Genomic DNA, 20,876 nt, shown 5'->3' on the forward strand with positions numbered 1-20,876 from the left:
ATTCAGTCCTAATTAGAAACACCCTTTTATTGCCATTAAATTCAAGCATTACAGGGCTCTCTAAACCACTAGGCTCTCTTACTTGTGTTTATTGTTCTTAACCTGTCTCTTGCCATAATGTGGGGCAAAGGTTATTGCCCACATTACTGTCTGATATCCTAAGAACTGCTTAACATTCCTCGACTAATAACGAGTATAGGGTTAAGTCTGCTAGTTAACCAGCATGTGGCTAGCTAGCAGAACGCATCGGTTAGAAGGAGTAAATCAAATGGAGACTGAAGGCACAGATTCTAATTGTATGGCAATGCCCTAACCAGTGCCTGGTGAGGGGGGGAAACAAGATTGAAATGCAAAATGTCAAACATTCCTAAAGTATCTTATTTGTATGAGAGAGATAAAGAGAAATACTCGATTATATTTGAAATCTAGAGAAAGCTATGCTTTTCCATACCACCATTCCCTTAAAGGATTTTAAAATGTATTGTTCTCTTTTTATTTAAATATGTCAATGTTGTTATGTTGCTACTGCAACGTGAATTGCATTGCATTCATAAAATGTGCTAATTCCCCAAAAAGTGTGATACCCTTGTATTGCCTGGCCAGCTCCAATTCCATAAGTATTGCCAAAGCCCTCACAAGGTGGTAGGGGAGACTTTCTGCTCCGCTTCCTTCTCTGGCCCAATGGATGCAGCACCTTCCTGGCTCCTTTGCCTCTAGTTACCTAATGTTTCTTTCCGACCCCAATTACCAGATTGCAGTATTTTGGGTAGTTTTCCTAAAATATAATATTGTACAGAGGGTAGAAGGAGTAGAAGGAAACCAAAAACAACAACAACAACAACAAGCTCGATTAATCCAAGTATTTGTTTTCCAACATTATCTCCGCCTCGTACTACACCATATATTTTCACCATATTTTTTATATATTTATAACAAAAATATTTGCCCTATACATCCATACCTCATTTTTGCATTTTAAAAGGTTTGCATTCTGTACCTCATTGTTTGCATTTTGTACTTAACTGTGTATTTTAGTTTGTATATTGTATTGATTGATTGATTGATTGATTTATTGATTGAAAACTATTAACAGATTGCAGAATGTGTACAATACAGTACAGCTCAATACAAACAACTGCTAAGAGGATGAAGACCCGAAAAAGACTTTCGTCTTGTTTACATCAGGGTCCTCCATTTTCAATTTATCAAGACATTTATGACACACAAGACATACAAATATGGTAGGCCTACGTACTGTGTAAGAAATAGTATAGTGTTTCTTTGGACTTTATTCTTTTTACCTTTTTACTGTATGAAGCACATTAGCAGGGGGTTCATACAGAACCAAGCATTTCACTGTAATGTACAGTGCATGCTGTATTATGTGACAAATAAAACAAAACTTGAACTTGAACCTACTGTAGACCGCCCCCCTCTCCCCTCACACCCTCTCACCCCCCGCCGTCTCCAACGCCACGCAGTTAACCAAAGATTCCGCCTCTTTGAAACTCAACCAGCCCACTCTTCATTCCCTCCTCCTCCGTTCCTCTCCTTCCTCCTTCTCCATCACCTCACCACGGTGTATTAATGTTCATCCCTCACCCTCCTCGCCCTTCGCCATGCAGGACAGCCATAAAGAGCATCTGTATAAGATATTGGTGATAGGGGACCTCGGGGTTGGCAAGACCAGCATCATCAAGCGCTACGTCCACCAGAACTTCAGCCCCAACTACCGCGCCACCATCGGGGTGGACTTCGCACTGAAAGTGCTGAACTGGGAGCAGGAGACCGTGCGGCTACAGCTGTGGGACATCGCAGGTACGATACGGTCTGGGACTGTTTACGCACGGTTAGGTTTTGTGTTGCGGTGTGGTTACAGCTCTGTATGAGACATCGCATGTGGGATAAACAGTTAACGTTTATCTTTGAGGGCCAATGACCCTTGGAGATGGGTGCCTAATGGGTTTTTAAAACTTTTAAGTATTGGATGAATTAAAACACTAGGTTATGGACTGGCTAAACTGCATTCACTTTTACGCATGCATGACATCATTCTTACAGCTTGGATATTGGAACGCGGAGTATTTTAGTATCCTGTTGGTTTAATGAAAGACAAAACAACAATTTGTAGGCATAATATATGTTATGTACGCGTGTGGTGGTTATATCGAAATAATTAGTGCTGGCAATGACGTTGACTATTGCTCTTTTGTTCCAACAGAAACCCGAGCTGTCACGTTGATGCTCGTCAGACGGATCATGTTTTACGCATGGCTCGACTTTAGGCCTCGTGTCCGAACGATACAACACATTACACATTTTTACATACAAGAGTTGTGGTAAATGTCTTATTGATTCCACATACTCAATTACAGACTTCACCGCATGGGCGTTTGCCTCTCGGTCCAACAAACGGAAGTTTGATGATTTTAGAGTGTTTGCAATGGTGCGGTTTTTGAAATGACAATCAGAGTCATATTTATCCTCAAGTCGGAGAGGGGCTGGAGGGAGTTTGAACTCAGCGACTTGTAATGGTCGAACTAGTGGAGGTCATGCCACTTTGACTAGCGGCCAAGAATATCCATATCGCGATCTAATCTTTAACAATTGACTTTAACATTTTGAACAATGCTACCCTTATTTTAGGAGAGACTCTGTCTTATATTGTACAGTGTCCCACAGTGTCATGTTATGTAGGTTAATTGAATGAGTTTAAAGGTTACCAGGCAGGACCGAGTTTAAAATATCCAGGCCTGTCCAGGTATTTTACCTCATTTGACCTCAAGTGAAGACAAAAACACACCTGGAAAAGTATTGTCATGGATGACACAATAACTAAAGTCACAATAACTAAAGTCACAGATTTATTTCCTCACAGATAGATAGACAGGCAGAAATATCAATATCAAACAACTGTAGTCTCACAGAACCGGGCTGAAGCCCAAAACCCTCAGGTAGCAACACTCTCAGAGCCTTTATATTGTACAAGCTCAGTGAGTCTCTGATTTGGCGTCTCCATTTGCTTACCTCCGTCAAGGAGGTTATGTAATCAGTCGCATCTGTAAGTCTGTCTGTAAGAAAGTGAATGAGATATCTCAAATACAATTTAACGTGCACATTCATGACCCCAAGAGGAAGAAACCTATGGATTTGAGTGAACCCATGACCTCTCCTCTTGCGCCAAACATCAAGCCAGAGCATTCAAATTAGCACATTTCCTGAACTGTTCATCGTGGATTCACATAATTTGCTGTGAACATTCATGACCCCTAGAGGAAGACACCTATTCATGGACCCCATGGCCTTTCCTGTGTTGCCATCAGGTCAAACTGAAACCAAGATATTTCAGATTTACTGTGCACATTCATGACTCCAACAGGAAAGATATTTTGATTTAGCTGACCCCATGACCTTTCCTCTAGTGCCACGCTTTCCATTTTAGAATGAGCCTACTCCTGATCCTTGTTGAGTTTGTTGCCCCTGTGACCTTTACCCTAGCACCACCATATATGGATTCATAGTCTGGGTCTGTTGAGACTGACAATATCAGGAACCCTTGTTTCTTTCATCTACCCAGTAAAATACTGCATGTGAAAGTGATCTACTGTTCCTCTCTGTATTCTCTGCCATTCTCTGTCATATCATTTTACCGTCCTGCTCTCAGTCTCATCCACTAAAATTATATCCGTCTTTTACCTTAATCCATCTGAACGCAGCATATGGATGGCATAGCATGTTGATAATGTTGTGATCAGAATAAGCATTATTTTATGTGTGGACAGAGTCTGATAATCTGAAATATGCGTGGGAACTTTACTCCTGTAGGCAGTGTTGGGACTAACGTGTTACAAAGTAACACGTTACAGTAACACCGTTCTACTTTTGGCTATATATATATTGTATAAGAATATACAAAATGGAAATGAGATAAAGAACATGTTTGAGGGGCTGGACTAACGTTACATCTCGACCACCACATACTTTGGTGAGTGCAGTGATGTGAATGCAAATGAATGGAAACTCAAGTTGATCAACAGATTTTGACTGTACGAATCTGCCAGGGAATCTCATCAATACTAATCAAACAATATAAATATAGTCATTTCATGCACAATTGATATCCTAACTATTCTAACGTTGCAATGCACGATTGATATCTTAAACAACGTTGCAAGACGGTTATAATGAAACGCTCCGGCGACAGACATCAAGGCTGTTCCTTCAACCTAAGCGTGCACTTATTTTCAACCTAGAACCTAAACGTGCATGCGCTCAAACCTAAACGTGCATGCGCTCAAACCTAAACGTGCATGCTCCCCGAGCAATTAGGCACGGTGCATTTCTTATTACGTCGGGACTTCGACATTTGTGTTTGTGTCAGATTTGTGTTTGTATAGACCACATTGCTTAGCAGAGTTCAGTGATGTGAATGGAAACTGTCAAGTTGATCAACAGATTTTGAGTATCTGTAAGGGCATGGGAGCAATATATATATATATTTTTTAAGTAACTAAATAGTTACTTTTCACAGTAACGCATTACTTTTGGGTGTAAGTAACTAGTAAAGTAACATAGTTACTTTTGAAATGAAGTAACTAGTAAAGTAACTGAGTTACTATTTTTCAGTAACTAGCACAACACTGGTTGTAGGCGATTTTTAACTGGTGGCCAAACCTACTTTTAGGCTCTGTGGCATGTGAATGAAGTTTAGGCAGCGCTACTGTCCTCGATTAAAGAAAATCTTAGTCGGTGGTCCGGATGTTATTGACTGATAATAGTTGATTTTATCGACATCTGTAAAATTGTGTTTCCCACATACATACATCATTCAAAAATATGTTTAAATGTAGTGCTTACCAGTGCTTATCTTATTCAGTTAATAATAGGGATGTCCGATATTATCGGCTGACCGATATTATCGGCCGATATCGGCAGTAAAATGTGATATCGGAAAATATCGGTATCGGTTTAAAAAAAGAAAAAAACAATAACAATATTTGTTATATATATATCCAGTGAAATGATTAGTTACCTGAAATTATTCAGTTTTTTGGGGTGGGAAACCCTGCATATATCGGTATCGGTTGATATCGGTTGATATCGGTATTGGAAATTAAGAGTTTGACAATATCGGAATATCGGTATCGGTAAAAAAGCCAATATCGAGCATCCCTAGTTAATAACTACTCCAAACTGAGACCAAACTAAGACCCAACGTAAACCAAACTGAGACCAAACTGAGACCAAACTAAGACCAAACAAAGACCAAATTAAGACCAAAATAAGACCAATTGAGACAAAACTGAGACCAAACCAAGACAAAATTGAGACCAAACTGCCCTATACTGAATGAGAGGGGTCAGCCCTAAACCTTATTACACAATGATGGGTTTGTGGACCCCATACATCAGCTAATAACAGTGTGGTATATAATAGATAGATATATTTGTACACTTCCTGTAAAATTCATGTGTCAGTTCTATGCTAATTTTATTTTACCCCCCTCTTATGCACTGTAATTTAGAACTGAACACCATTTCCGCTGCAAACTGAACTTTGTAAAGAAACTCAAAGTGTTACAGTAAGTTAATGAGCGATGCACTGCTCTGTTATGCTGCCTAGAATCATTACAACAACACTGTGATTATTGTAAATGAGGGCTATTTTATTATAGATAGATAAAGGAATGAATGCCTAGGGGGAAATTCCAGGAAACATACTGTATACAAGTAGCCTTCTCTCTCACACGGCTCACTCAGTATGTTGGGAATCAGGGCCGGATGATAACATGCCCGCATTGCCCGTAGGCTGCATACCATTGCTCTGGTCATCTCACATGAGTGTCGGCTGGCCTTTGAGGAATCCTCTTGCCGCGGCCCGTGTGCACTCCTCCCTGCTCTCTTGTGTGCCTGGTCTGGTGAGCACACACGGTCATGTGTCTTGCGCTCATGTGAGGTAGATTTGAGGCCTTTAGCTCCAGCGTACAGAAAGGTTCTTATTGGGAATTAGAGGCGACCGGTCGCCTCGGGGGAAACTAAGCCAGATTTTGTCTCATGAGCCGTATGTTTGACAATCCTTGAATCAAGGCCATGTCTAATTTAGTCACAGTTTATTAGATGAAACGCAGACATATTAAAGCTGCAATAACAATTTTCTGAAAGTTCTTTTTCACATTTTCAAAACATGACCATCTGCCATGGCAAGGTCTCATTGAGTCAGGGTGTCCTACTCAAACAATGACCCTAGAGAAGGTTGTTTGTACAGTAGTAATCTTGTAATCCATGCACATTAAACTTTATTTTGAGCAAATCTCTTAGTTATAACCAGATTCTACCGGTAAGGCATTTTTATGTTGATACAGTACACGACGAGTCTTCCGTTCGGAGTGCGTGGCAGTTAAGAATGCATGCCCGTTCATTGGCCTTCGGTGCTCAGCAGCAGTACACCCGCCAAGTGTGAAGTTGATCGGATGAACGGCTCCCGAGATATACATACAGTTTGTTGTTGTTATTGCCCCACCATCTAGCCAAATTGCACCAAATCCGATACTGCACTCCCCTGGGTCCTCGGCAATACACCCGCCAATCGTGAAGTCGATCGAATGAATGGTTCTCGAGATATGCATGCCGCAGACAGACTGCCGCAGAGATTCCTTCCTTTATAGTTAGCTAATGGACTATTGTGTGTTTTAGTTAGGGGTGTACTGTAGCAAGTGGGGGAAGAGTGGAACTTACTACCCAGGGCCCTAAGCTGGATGAGGACCCTCAGAGAGTCTAGACCAGTGGTCACTAACCCGTCGATCGCGATCGACTGGTAGATCTTTGAGACTTTCCCTGTAGATCTTTCCCTGAAAAAAAATTATAATAATAAAAAAAAAAGTTTGGTCTTTCCCTGAGAGTCCACATAATTACAGTTCTACTTTTGTTTTGATGTGAAAAGTGATGCTGCATAAGATGACTGCACTTAGCACTGACTGAGAAAGTACACATTACAGTTCTACTTTATAAAATGCTAATTGTAAATATGTTTGTTAATGTTAATAATATGAGAAAGTCCACATTACAGTTCTACTTTTGTTTTGATGTGAAAAGTGATGCTGCATAAGATGACTGCACTTAGCACTGACTGAGAAAGTACATATTACAGTTCTACTTTGACGTTTTAATGTTGGACCAAAGCATTGCATGTAATTAGAATACAGGAAAATAAAAGTCATTTAGTTTAAAGTACAATCTTGCTGTCTTTTTCTCTCAACGCTTCAATAGGTAGATCTTGCCTTCACCAAAAAAGAAAAAGTGATCTTGGGCTTAAAAAGGTTTGTGACCAGACCACTGGTCTGACTCTAGACTAAAAGGTTTGTTAAAAGTTTAAAAAGGTGGGGTTTCCTGTGACTATTGAGGCTTAACATTGTCATCTTATGACAAAATGAGGGCTTATTTGAAGGTGTAGTAATAATTAGGGCTGACCTTCAATTTGTTTTTGGAATTCGAAGCTTCGGGGCCGAGATTCGATTTTAATTCGAAGCTTCGAAATAATATATTTTATTTTATTTTATTATTATTATAATTTTTTTTTATGTTGTGGGACTTGTACAGCACTTTGTTGAACTTTGTCAGTGCTGTAAAGTTTAAACCTTTTTAAATCTTAGACAAACTAAACACTGCTTTCATGAAATATTGTAAGCCGCCATTTGAGGCTTTATAAAAGCAGCACAATGAACACAAATCTGTCAGTGCCGAGTCCGACCTCATCTTAAATAACAAACAGCATTGCTTGTTGTAATTAACAACGAGAGGCAGAGTTGATTTTGCACAAAAAAAAAATATATATATATATTTACCGGTAATCATATATATATATTTTTAATAATCGAATTTTCTTTTCATATTCAAATCCCATGCCCATCGAACGAAGCTTCGAAGTATTTAAGACAGCCCTAGTAATAATCACATCCAATTATTCCTGCCCTTGTTTCCACTATGGATGAGGCTGTATCCTTCTTTAAAGGTCCCCTCCACTCAAATGTGTTTTTTCCACAGTTAACTCGTGACTTTGACGATACAGATCAGATTGTTATTTGTGCAGAATGGGTCACCAGAGAGCCCTTTTCACATCCTTCCACTCGAGAGGGGGGGGGGGGGGGGGGGGGGGGGGGCGGTTGTTTCTCTGTATTTCTCCAAAATCTGAGCCGCCTGTCTGATGCAACTAATCCTGTGAACCTATTATGATCGCTATTGCGCAGCTGGCCATTCAGGAAATGCTAACATGAAATGCTAACATGAAACTCATATTATAAGTTGATACATCTAGTGATCTATGCACGAAAACAATAGTTTATTTATTGTAATTTGTAATTTCTTAGTTACAAATACAATCTAAGATAAGTGTTGTGTTTGATAAATTTGTATGCCTTGTTGCCTCTGCTTACCCATTATGAAAATCTATGATTTTCCTTGTATTGATTATTGTTATTATTATTATTCCTTCACTGTCTATAGCGTTGCCCTCCTCAACACCTATTACATGCCTAACCATCCTAGTTGATCTCTCTTAGGTTTCTTCCTCCAGCTTCCTTGGCGGTTACTTCAGAGGGTGTTGTTCCACTGTGGGCTTGTGAGGTCTGCCGAGGCGTGTAATGTGATTTTGGAGCTACACAAATGAACTTGATTTGACTTGATATGCGAACCACTGTGAGTCGAGTCTGTGCAAGGCTATATTCTCGACGCATGTAATAAGTTAATCTTCTGCACAGTAAGAGGACACGTATTGGCTACCCTGGTGTTCTGTAGTTCATCTTCACCTTAAGCCCATCATCATCATCATCATCATTCATACGAGAGGAGCCTTCGTCCATTTCCCTGTGTATTATGTATATTACTTTATTAATAGTCCCCATGGTGGTTTGTCGGGGGATCCGAGGATGAACTGTTTTCCCACGTCTCTGGCGCGATAAATCACTGTCTGTTTGTGGAGGGTTTAGGAGACAAATGGCTGCTTCAGACTATTCTATTTATAATAATTCTATTTATAACGGCAGGCTTTAGGGTCTCGGCTGAAAGGGTTGAGAAAGTTGTTGTAGGGGGCATGGCAGGAAGAGGAGGGAGAGGGAAGGAGGAGGGGAGGGGATGAAGTTGGCACATTGTATGTGAATATTGTGCTACCTTGAATATTGACATTTACATCGTTTAGTCATTTAGCTGACGCTCTTATCCAAAGCGACAGGAGCAGGGGTACACCTCTGGCAGCGGAGGTTAAGTGGTATTGTTCGTCTACCCGTGAAGGATTTGAGAGCTTCACGTTGAGTGCATAGCAGTGTAGACATAATATATATTTTTTTTTATATGTCTGTTTATTGGTTTTTTTCCCAGTGCAACCAACATTTACAAATTATATGTACTTGAAAATGTTCTATTTGAAACACAAAAACAGAATACAAAGAACAGCAGACATCAAGTCAAAGTGACAGGCAGACAAACAAAAAACAAACAAAAAACAGTTTCAGAGAGAGATTATAGTAATGGTAATAAGAAATATATAAAACAAATTTAAATAAGGAGATACCTTTGAAAAAGTGAGTACAGCGATTCATAGGTCAACCAACTCTGGTGTTGATTTGGTGCATCAAAGGAGAAAGTTTGAAGGGGAGGGATGGGTGAGTAGTGTACCAAGGGTATTGTGTGAGTGAGTATCAGTCTGGGACTATGGGAAGGTGGATCCTCTCAACATAGGAAAAGAAGGGAGCCCACATAGAAAAGAACTTGTCTGTAGATCCCCGGAGTGTGTGTCGGATTTTTTCTAGTTTAATACAGTTAAGAATAGATTTAATCCAAAGGGCATGAGAAGGGGGTAGACATAATTATTAGTATAGGCATAATAGATAGTAGTATAGACTTAGTAGGGTAGTATATAGTAGCACAGCCAATAAGAAGGTTTGTTTTTCGTTCTTTCTTTTTTAATTCAGATATTGGTTGAAAAAGTGTGTTCTTAGTCGACGGCGGAAGATTGGGCGGATTTCAGCTGTCCTGACGGCAGCAACAATGAAACTAGCTTACTTGCTATAAAACAAACATATTCAGAGAAAGTAATTACATGTGATGTGTTTTTTATGTTCAGTGACATTATAATGTAGGGCATTTTGAGGTGAAGTTTTAAAGATGTTTAAATGAATCACAATCTCTGCCAAAAGGCATGGAATCACGGGGTGTGTGGTTGCCAGGATAACTAAGGGTGAAACCACGGGATGGTGCATACAGAAGTTGATCTAAGTGGAAAAAGTTCCCAAAATTGTCCTTTTTGACTAAATTAACCATACTGTGGTTCTGGTTGGTCTGTATCATGGTTCTACTACTGTTCTGTATCCAGAAAAGAGTTCAGAACATTGCAGCTGGATTTAGCATCTTAAACTAGGGATGCACCGATCCGATATTGATATGACTAAAATAGCTGGATTGGGTATCGGATCATTCTTTTAATAATAAATTAAATAGGGCGGCTACGTGGCGTAGTGGGCAAGGCACTCGCCACGAAATGCTGGAGACGCTGGGCTCGTCAGTTCGAGCCCAGCGCTCCACATTTGCTTTCAGTTTAGCTGGTCGTCCGTACTAATACACATTGGCCGTATTGGGGGGTGGGAAACTGACACAAAAGAATGATCCCAGTCTCTTCCACACAGTGAGGCATACAGTTTATTAATTGAACAATGGGTATCGGATCGGTATCAGTATCGCGACTAAAAAAGTTGGATCGGTGCATCCCTATCTTAAACCTTTACAGGCATGCGCACACACACACACACACAAACACTATCCTCTGTTCTCCCTCACGCTGTCTCAGTCTCTCGCTCTACCTCTGTCTCTAGTCTCTCTGTCATCCCTTTACTCTCTCTGTCTCTTGCTATGCCCTCCCTCTCTCTTTCTCTGTCTCTCTCTCACTGTCTGTCTGTCTTTCTCTCTGTCTCTCTCTTTGTGTCATCTCTCTTTCTCTCTCTCTGTCTCTTGCTATGCTCTCTCTCTGTGTCATCTCTCTCTCTTTCTCTCTCTCTGTCTCTTGCTATGCTCTCTCTCTGTGTCATCTCTCTCTTTCTCTGTCTCTCTCTCACTGTCTGTCTGTCTTTCTCTCTGTCTCTCTCTTTGTGTCATCTCTCTTTCTCTCTCTCTCTGTGTCATCTCTCTCTCTTTCTCTCTCTCTGTCTCTTGCTATGCTCTCTCTCTGTGTCATCTCTCTCTTTCTCTCTCTCTGTCTCTTGCTATGCTCTCTCTCTCTGTGCCTCTCCCGCTCCCCCCTCTCTCTATCTAGCTCAGTCTCTTGCTATGCCCCCTCTCTCTTTCTCTCTAATTTTTTTTTGAGGTTTCAATCCATTCAGCCAGGCAGTTTGGTCTCAGTTTATCTATCTATCTATCTATCTATCTATCTATCTATCTATCTATCTATCTATCTATCTATCTATCTATCTATCTATCTATCTATCTATCTATCTATCTATCTATCTATCTATCTATCTATCTATCTATCTATCTATCTATCTATCTATCTATCTATCTATCTATCTATCTATCTATCTATCTATCTATCTATCTATCTATCTATCTATCTATCTATCTATCTATCTATCTATCTATCTATCTATCTATCTATCTATCTATCTATCTATCTATCTATCTATCTATCTATCTATCTATCTATCTATCTATCTATCTATCTATCTATCTATCTATCTATCTATCTATCTATCTATCTATCTATCTATCTATCTATCTATCTATCTATCTATCTATCTATCTATCTATCTATCTATCTATCTATCTATCTATCTATCTATCTATCTATCTATCTATCTATCTATCTATCTATCTATCTATCTATCTATCTATCTATCTATCTATCTATCTATCTATCTATCTATCTATCTATCTATCTATCTATCTATCTATCTATCTATCTATCTATCTATATTTATCTATCTATATGTGTCTGCCTATCTTATCTCTAATGGTCTGTCTTTATCTGTTTGTTAACTCTAACTGTCTGTCTGTATCTGTTTGTTAACTCTAACTGTCTGTCTGTATCTGTTTGTTAACTCTAACTGTCTGTCTGTATCTGTTTGTTAACTCTAACTGTCTGTCTGTCTGTATCGGTTTGTTATCTCTAACTGTATAATAATACATCTATTTTATATAGCGCTTTTCCAGGTGCTCAAAGACGCCTTACATGGGTAGAAGAGACAAAACTATGTCAATTTTTTTTTATGTCTGTCTGTATCTGGTTGTTAACTCTTAACTGTCTGTCTGTCTGTCTGTACCTGGTTATCTCTAACTGTATGTCTGTCTGTATCTGTTTGTTATCTCTAACTGTCTGTCTGTCTGTACCTGGTTGTTATCTCTAACTGTCTGTCTGTCTGTCTGTACCTGGTTGTTAACTCTAACTGTCTGTCTGTATCTGGTTGTTATCTCGGTCTGTATCTGTTTGTTAACTCTAACTGTCTGTCTGTCTGTACCTGGTTGTTATCTCTGTCTGTATCTGTTTGTTAACTCTAACTGTCTGTCTGTCTGTACCTGGTTGTTATCTCTAACTGTCTGTCTGTCTGTCTGTCTGTACCTGGTTATCTCTAACTGTATGTCTGTCTGTATCTGTTTGTTATCTCTAACTGTCTGTCTGTCTGTACCTGGTTGTTATCTCTAACTGTCTGTCTGTCTGTCTGTACCTGGTTGTTAACTCTAACTGTCTGTCTGTATCTGGTTGTTATCTCGGTCTGTATCTGTTTGTTAACTCTAACTGTCTGTCTGTCTGTACCTGGTTGTTATCTCTGTCTGTATCTGTTTGTTAACTCTAACTGTCTGTCTGTCTGTACCTGGTTGTTATCTCTAACTGTCTGTCTGTCTGTCTGTCTGTATCTGGTTGTTATCTAACTGTCTGTCTGTATCTGGTTGTTATCTCTAACTGTCTGTCTGTATCTGGTTGTTATCTAACTGTCTGTCTGTATCTGGTTGTTATCTAACTGTCTGTCTGTACCTGGTTGTTATCTAACTGTCTGTCTGTACATGGTTGTTATCTAACTGTCTGTCTGTATCTGGTTGTTATCTAACTGTCTGTCTGTATCTGGTTGTTATCTAACTATCTGTCTGTACCTGGTTGTTATCTAACTGTCTGTCTGTACCTGGTTGTTATCTAACTGTCTGTCTGTATCTGGTTGTTATCTCTAACTGTCTGTCTGTCTGTACCTGGTTGTTATCTAACTGTCTGTCTGTACCTGGTTGTTATCTAACTGTCTGTCTGTATCTGGTTGTTATCTCTAACTGTCTGTCTGTCTGTATCTGGTTGTTATCTAACTGTCTGTCTGTATCTGGTTGTTATCTAACTGTTGTAGAGCTGGCGCGGTATTGATATTTTCCTTACCGCACAAATTTGCGTAATATTTCATACCGCCGCAAAATAACCGTCGTAATGCATTTTTTTTTATTTTTTATTTTTGTTGTAGTCTACTCTTTATAGCATATAGCCTGCCTCTAGTCTAAATGTCTATCTTTAGAGGATGACTTTGCAGCATGAATATTGTTTGGGATTCGGCAAGCACGCATTCGTTATTAAAAGTGAAACACGGATTCGAAGTCTCCCCTCTGGTCGTGCCCGGTTCACTCGGTGTCGCGGGCAGGGGTGGTAGGCTGGTAGCGCCCGGTGGTTACCCCCCCCGACCCTTTCTTCTTCTTATTATTATTATAAAGTTACTACTTGATTAACAAAGGCATTGGTTTTGTGGCATTAACGTTATATAGTTACACGTTCAATAACATCAGCGTATTTACCGGACCATAGCAAGGCAAGCATTACTCAATTCATATCTCCGTTCCTTCCTTTGCTCAGAGCGTGCTGAGTTGTGCACATTCTGCTGTCTGTTAATAAAGTTTTCAATCAGACAAGTGTATAGAACGAAGGGCTTTTATTATAACATTCGTTGCAGTAAAATCATTATGCCTCGTTTAGTACTCCTGTGGACTGGAGCTCTGGTAGTCCACTCCGGCGGGGAGCTAATTTGTGAGCCTTGTTGTGATCAATGGCTAACATCCAGGAAGTAAAAACTGAATAGGCGCTTGCCGATTGGTGGTAACAGCAGAGACGGGTGCAAGAGGTGTGACGTAATTGGCAGATTCGACTGTCAATCAAAATGTTTCCCTTGCATTGCTTTGGTTGAGAGTATTATTATAAAAAACAGCGTTGATGCGGTGTTCAGTTAAACGCTGCGGTGGGCGTGACGTAACAGCGATACCGCGGTATTGCGGTAACCGCGGCAGCTCTATCTGGTTGTTATCTCTAACTGTCTGTATCTGGTTGTTATCTCTCTCAGGGCAGGAGCGGTTTGGCAACATGACCAGGGTGTACTACCGTGAGGCCATGGGAGCCTTCATTGTGTTTGACCTCACAAGACCCGCCTCCTTCGAAGCCGTCACCAAATGGAAGGATGACCTGGACTCCAAGCTGACGCTGGCCAATGGGAAACACGTTGCCACTGTGCTATTGGCCAATAAATGCGACCAGGGGCGGGACGTGTTGACAAACAACGGGATCAAGATGGAACAGTTTTGTCAGGAAAACGGATTTGTTGGCTGGTATGAGACCTCCGCTAAGGTGAGGGAGGACACACACAGAACAGTACACAGTACACACACACACACACACACACACACACACGCACGCACGCACGCACGCACACACACGCACGCACACATGCACACACACACACATGCACAGTACGATACACACCACACACACACAGTGCGATACACAACACACACACAGTGTGATACACAACACACACACATACACACAGTATGATACACAACACACATACACACACTGTGCAATACACAACACACACACACACGTGCACTGTACGATACACAACACACACACACAGTATGATACACAACACACGCACAGTACGATACACAACACACACACACATGATGATGCACACATGCACACACACACAGTATGCTACACGACACACACACACACACACACACATACACACAGTATGATACACAACAAACACACACACACACTCACAGTATGATACACAACACACACACATACACACACACGCACACTATGATACACAACACACATACACACACAAACAGGCACAGTACGATACACAACACAGTCACACACACAATAATAATGAATGGAGGTGTAGTTTGGTAGAAAATACTTCCTACATGACACTGCACATATCTCCATGACACATATCTCCAAAACTGGGCGAGTCACACCGAAACAATCTGAATGGATAGATAGCTACCACCGGGTAAGGGTTTACTTTTGGGTGAACTGTCCCTTTAAGGAGAAATGCTCCCTCTAACCTGTGTGAATGTAAACAAGGCATGAAGTGGGTGTAACTTCATCAACGTCCAGTAGTCATGTCTCAGTGGACAGTATACACAGGGTGCTTGGGCCGATCCACTTTGATGAGGGTCACCGAAGGATGTAGCCCCTTTCGGTACTGTAAATCACGCCAACATCGTTGGACGAGATAAAGCTCTCCGTGAATCAACAGTCCCTTCTACGACCATTGAAAAATCCCACAATTAAGTCTGTCGTGCTGGTCGGCAACAAAACGCTCATCCAATATCTCTCTATTTGCCTCATTTCTTCTCTCTATTTGTCTCTCCTTCCTTCCCTCCTTCTTCCCCCCCACCCTCTCTCCCTCCAGTCTTTCCTCTGTATCTCTCCCTCTATCTCTCCCTCTTTCTTCTGCTGTCTACTCTGTGTGACTAAGAGGTCTCATGATCTCAGACCCTCATTACAGTTGGAAAATAATCTATCTTTCTCTCCCTCCTCTCTCTCTCTTTCTGTCTCGCTCTCCCTCCTTTCTTTCTTCTGCCTCCCTCTCTCTCTCTCCTTCTCTCCCAATATCTTTATCTCCCTCCTCTCTCTGTCTCTCTCTCCCTCCTTTTCTCTCTCTCTCTCTCTCTCTCTCTCTCTCTCTCTCTCTCTCTCTCTCTCTCTCTCTCTTCTCTCTCTCTCTCTCTCTCTCTCTCTCTCTCTCCTCTCTCTCTCTCTCTCTCTCTCTCTCTCTCATCTCTCTCTCTCTTTCTCTCTCTCTCTCTCTCTCTCTCTCTCTCTCTCTCTCTCTCTCTCTCTCTCTCTCTCTCTCTCTCTTTCTCTTTCTCTTTCTCTCTCTCTCTTTCTCTCCCTCCACTCTCTATATCTCTCTCCTTCTCTCCCTCTCTCAGGAGAATATCAACATAGATGAGGCCGCCAACTGCCTGGTTAAGCACATCATCGCCAGCCGAGAACGACATGCTCCAATCAGAAGCCCCCGACACCATCTCCCCCCAATTAGAGAGCGGTAGGGGCGGGACCTGCTCGTCTTGCTTCCGATCCCAGTAACAGCCAATGACAATCATTCCCTGCTATGTCTGTAAACTCCCACTACCTTATGTAGGCATTCTGAGTACACTACCTTGGAAAATAATGAATGTGTGTAATACCGGTAAAACACAAGAGGAATGAACCAATATTCAGAATATATATACCTTATACTACAGATGCTGTGATAACAATGTGGATATAGATCAATATGTCACATCTCATTAACCGGCGATGTCACTAACTCAGTCAGTCATTCATTCATTCATTCAGTCACTCACTCACTTATTTTGGAACCGTCCTCTATGGGCAAAACTACAGAACACTACTCCCCCCTATGGGCTGGGAGGTATACCATCATGGATTCATGCAAAGGTATGGAATTTTACTATACCGTCGTCCACGTTGTATACACATACTATATAATGTTTATAGGTTCATCAAAGTTTTTTTTTAAGTCAAAGACAATAGACCATTTTGAATTAAATAGGACAGTGACAATTGTGTTAAAAGTAAATGAAAATGTCTTATCACATTGTATTTGTACTGGAGAACTAAATACTGGTATATACCCTTATACCATCAAAAATATTGTGATATGATCATTTGGCCATATTTCCCAGTCCCGCGTTTTGCATCCATGATGCCATGTGTACTCGTTATAACCCAACACTATTATGCATCTTTCTGACAAAACTCTCGGCAAAACACTGGCCTTTTCATGTGTGTGTTTGTGTGTGTGTGTGTGTGTGTGTGTGTGTGTGTGTGTGTGTGTGTGTGTGTGTGTGTGTGTGTGTGTGTGTGTGTGTGTGTGTGTGTGTGTGAGACAGAGAGATGATACTGAGATGCACTTACATTACATGAGATGAGGTGTTAATAATATGTATTTTCATATCCCAGTCACAGGTATGTCTGTATACACAAGTAAACTGAATTTAGCAAGCGTTACCGTGGAAACAGAAGCCACACAGACAGACCTCAGAGTCAAAACTCACATTTACATTTAAAAAAAAATAAAAAATAGATCGACAGAGCTTATAAAATTATTCATGAATGTATCATTTATCATTTATGTATCCCCTCCCTACTTCTCATTTCCCCATGTGGAATCCACCTGATTGGATACATGACAAACGCTGGTGCCCTAGTACGACATCTAGTGGCTCAATGTTATCTATAGCACCTTTAACTTAATATTGGCATATCCCACCAGTCATCATATTCAGGGTTGTCATGGTCCAGATATGAGCTACTATATTGAGTTGGATATGAGCTAATATATTGTAAACAGGATACGGTGTAGAGTACTAAAGTATCCTGAATCATACAGCCAGTTTCAACACGACAACATAAACATTATAATCATTATACATTATAAAGTGTATTTTGTGTTGCAGGTTTTGCTAATAACAGTAGCTGACAGTAAATAAATGTGGGTCCAAGTTGTTTCCCTAGTCATGCAATTCCACTGAAACCATCTATTGGAATATTAATGTTAATGTAAACACTGCCAGTTTGTTTACAGTATTGTGTCAAAACTTTTGCTGTTGTTAGGAAGAATATGGCAACCCTCACCCTGCCTCCCATATCTCTCTGTTTGTCTGTTTGTTTGTGGTGTGTGTGTGTTTTTCAGAGGCAAGGTCACCTTCAAGGCGACTTGAAACCTCAGTTCTGCCCTTCCAGTAACCATGGAGACTGCTTTAATGAACACACACACACACACACACGCACGTACAAGCACATGCGTATGGACATGTGTGCACACACACACACACACACACGCATCAGGGTTCCAAACTCAGCTCCATGTAACTGGTTACAAACATCAGTTCTCTCTCTCTCTCTCTTTCCCCTCTTTGCTGCATTTACTTACTCACTACCACTAAAATTCTATTCAACATGTTTGACCAATTAGCATCCACAGAGCAAAGCTACGTCAGAGTTTCCATCCAATAGCATTGTCCATTGTACTTCCTTGTTAGTGCATCATCAGGGTACGCTTCAGTCCACTTTCAATTCAAGTAATTCTGTAAGTGGATTGATTTAAAGTGTCAATATTGGAAAAGCTTTTAACCTGAGAATGTTGTCCTAACAATAATTGATGCTATATCATTAGCAAATACGCTTTCTACCTTTTTTTATGGACAGCCCTTTTCATGTCAAATTACACACCAGTCCTAGGTCATAATAGTATTTGTAAATAGTGCATTTGCCTAATATTTGCAGTGTATGCTGCAGACGACTTCATCCTCTAAAACTCAACACATTTATATACAAAAGTGTATTTTCAATTGTGTGTTTTATTTTCATGGCAGCAATAATCTTTTGTTATAGCGATGTGTTATATTTGTTATTTTTGGAATGAACCTCTTTTTTTAATCAGGGTGAATCTCAGGAGCACTTGATCATTTAAAACGTTCAACACATTTTTTTTGTGTTAACGCTCTCCCCTAAAATAGAAAAGAATGAAATAAAATAAATGTATATAATTGTTCTGGGACTGTTTTTTTGATGAGAGGGGCCAGACGTTTGTGTAAAACCCCTGATACCAATAAGATATTGTGTTGTTAACCCTTTCACTACCAAAGGGTTAACCCTTTCACTGCGACAATACAGAAGGTTAACCATTTCACTGTCACACGACAAATGGTTAACCCTTTCACAACCACACTACAGAAGGTTAACCCTTTCACTACCACACTGTGAAAGGTTAACCTTCTGTAGTGTGGTAGTGAAAGGGTTCAAAGAACACACCACCATTCTTCTCCACAGTCAGATGATTTCCCCTCTGCCTTCAATAGAAAGCTATGCGGCTGCAAGCTAGCCTAGCTTAGCACAAATGAATGGAAGCGGATACGGACCAGCTACAGTACCCTAGCTGTTGACTTGAAACACAGGCCCTCATTCATCAACGTGGTCGTAGAATATGTTCTATTTCCACACGTAAGCACGGAATGTAGAACTAGTGTACGCACAGGGAAGTCGGGATTCATCACACGGTGCGTACGCAGGCTCTACGCTCCTCCGTAGAACTTTGTTCTACCGTCAATGCTCGTGCATGATTATCCATATATGGTCATGAAAGTGAGGAAACACCCCCCATGGGATGTGAAATAATGGACTGACCCGAGCGGTACTCTGAGGAGTCTGAGAAACTCCACGGAGAATTCACTGCTGTCGAACCAAGAAGACACTATCGCGTATTATGGGATAAATAAAAGGCGGATTTGTAAACGGTGATGTCAGATATCAACGGCTCCCTAAGACCATTGCTGCAATTCTGCCTGGACAGCTCAAAATACTAATAAAGACCGTTCGTTGACCACTGTTTGGCGTTGGTTGTGTGTCATTATAACCGTGCTGTAATATGAATGCCTTTATTAGTTGTGTTCGATTGGCTATATGATTTTTAGAGGCATCTATTTTGTTGTCGGCTAATAAAGACCGCGCTGGAATATGACTGCCTTTTCCCGTGTTGTTTGATTAATACCCAGGGATTAAAGTTCTCCTCAATTTGATTCCAAATCGCGATGGATCTCCCGTCAATTTTCTACCTGCTGCATATGATTTCTAGAGGCATACTACAATCCATTTTGATGTCAGTATTGGGTAGCCTACATAAACAATAATACGAGAGCTATACAAGAACAATGAATCTTACTGCCATGTATGATGTAGCAGATACGCCATGTGTAGCCTGCCTATATGTGATCAATACAAACATGAACTTGAATTCCATCATGTCTGTGTGCGGGTCACTGCGGGAACTCACAAGGCTGTTGTCACAATGTAAATAAGAACGTGCACTGAAAAGTTACAGTATGTAGTTGGTTGATCATTTGTATGACAGTCAGTAAACCCTTGCAAAAAGTATCCGTTTTATTTAATGAATTGAAAACATTCAGCATCGCCTTCCTCCCGGCATCCAGCAATAACATGTATCAGGCAAATGCGCATCGCAACATTGACTGAGTGGAATCCCTTTCTATTCACATAACTGCATTTGTGATGGAGCTTTGACAGCTACAGTAACAGTCTATTGGTCGATCCATCTCCAATATCACAACGATGGACCGTGCCGCGGTGGCAAAGACCCGAGGGTGGAGAGGATCTTGAATGAATTCCATCATCATATATATATATGTTGTGTGTCTGTCCACTATGTTTGTTACTTTGTTATTCCCCCCCCCCTATCTATGTAAAGCGACCTTGGGTCTCTTGAAAGGCGCTATATAAAATGAAGCTATTATTATTATTATTATCATCACATCTGTGCGGGAGCTCACAAATAGACTGTTAGTCTCAGTGAAGTTTCAACGGAGGTCATCTATTCTAACCAACAAATTGAAGTAGAAAGCATTTCGTGACCAATCTTATTTGGAATCATGACACACAAAATAATTTGCTTTTTATTTGAAACAATATCTAATCGCGTTTGGAGGTTGGTGTTTTGCGTCTGCCCCCCCGTGCCAAACAAGCAGGCCAACCTCTTGTTCGCGTGTGAGCCCGTT

At 40.7% G+C, this 20,876-nt stretch overlaps 1 protein-coding gene across 1 annotated transcript; it reads left to right on the forward strand.

The window, feature by feature from the left end:
• The first annotated feature begins 1,597 nt into the window (after positions 1-1,597).
• On the forward strand, positions 1,598-17,212 carry rab38a (RAB38a, member RAS oncogene family). Its single transcript, XM_084329696.1, is given in 4 exon segments — positions 1,598-1,818; positions 14,339-14,619; positions 16,230-16,283; positions 16,285-17,212. Coding segments are annotated over 4 exon segments (636 nt in total). The 5' UTR covers positions 1,598-1,619; the 3' UTR covers positions 16,387-17,212.
• Positions 17,213-20,876: the final 3,664 nt, after the last annotated feature.

This window comes from Notolepis coatsorum (assembly GCF_963971535.1).
Source record: "Notolepis coatsorum genome assembly, chromosome: 1".
Taxonomy (NCBI): domain Eukaryota; kingdom Metazoa; phylum Chordata; class Actinopteri; order Aulopiformes; family Paralepididae; genus Notolepis; species Notolepis coatsorum.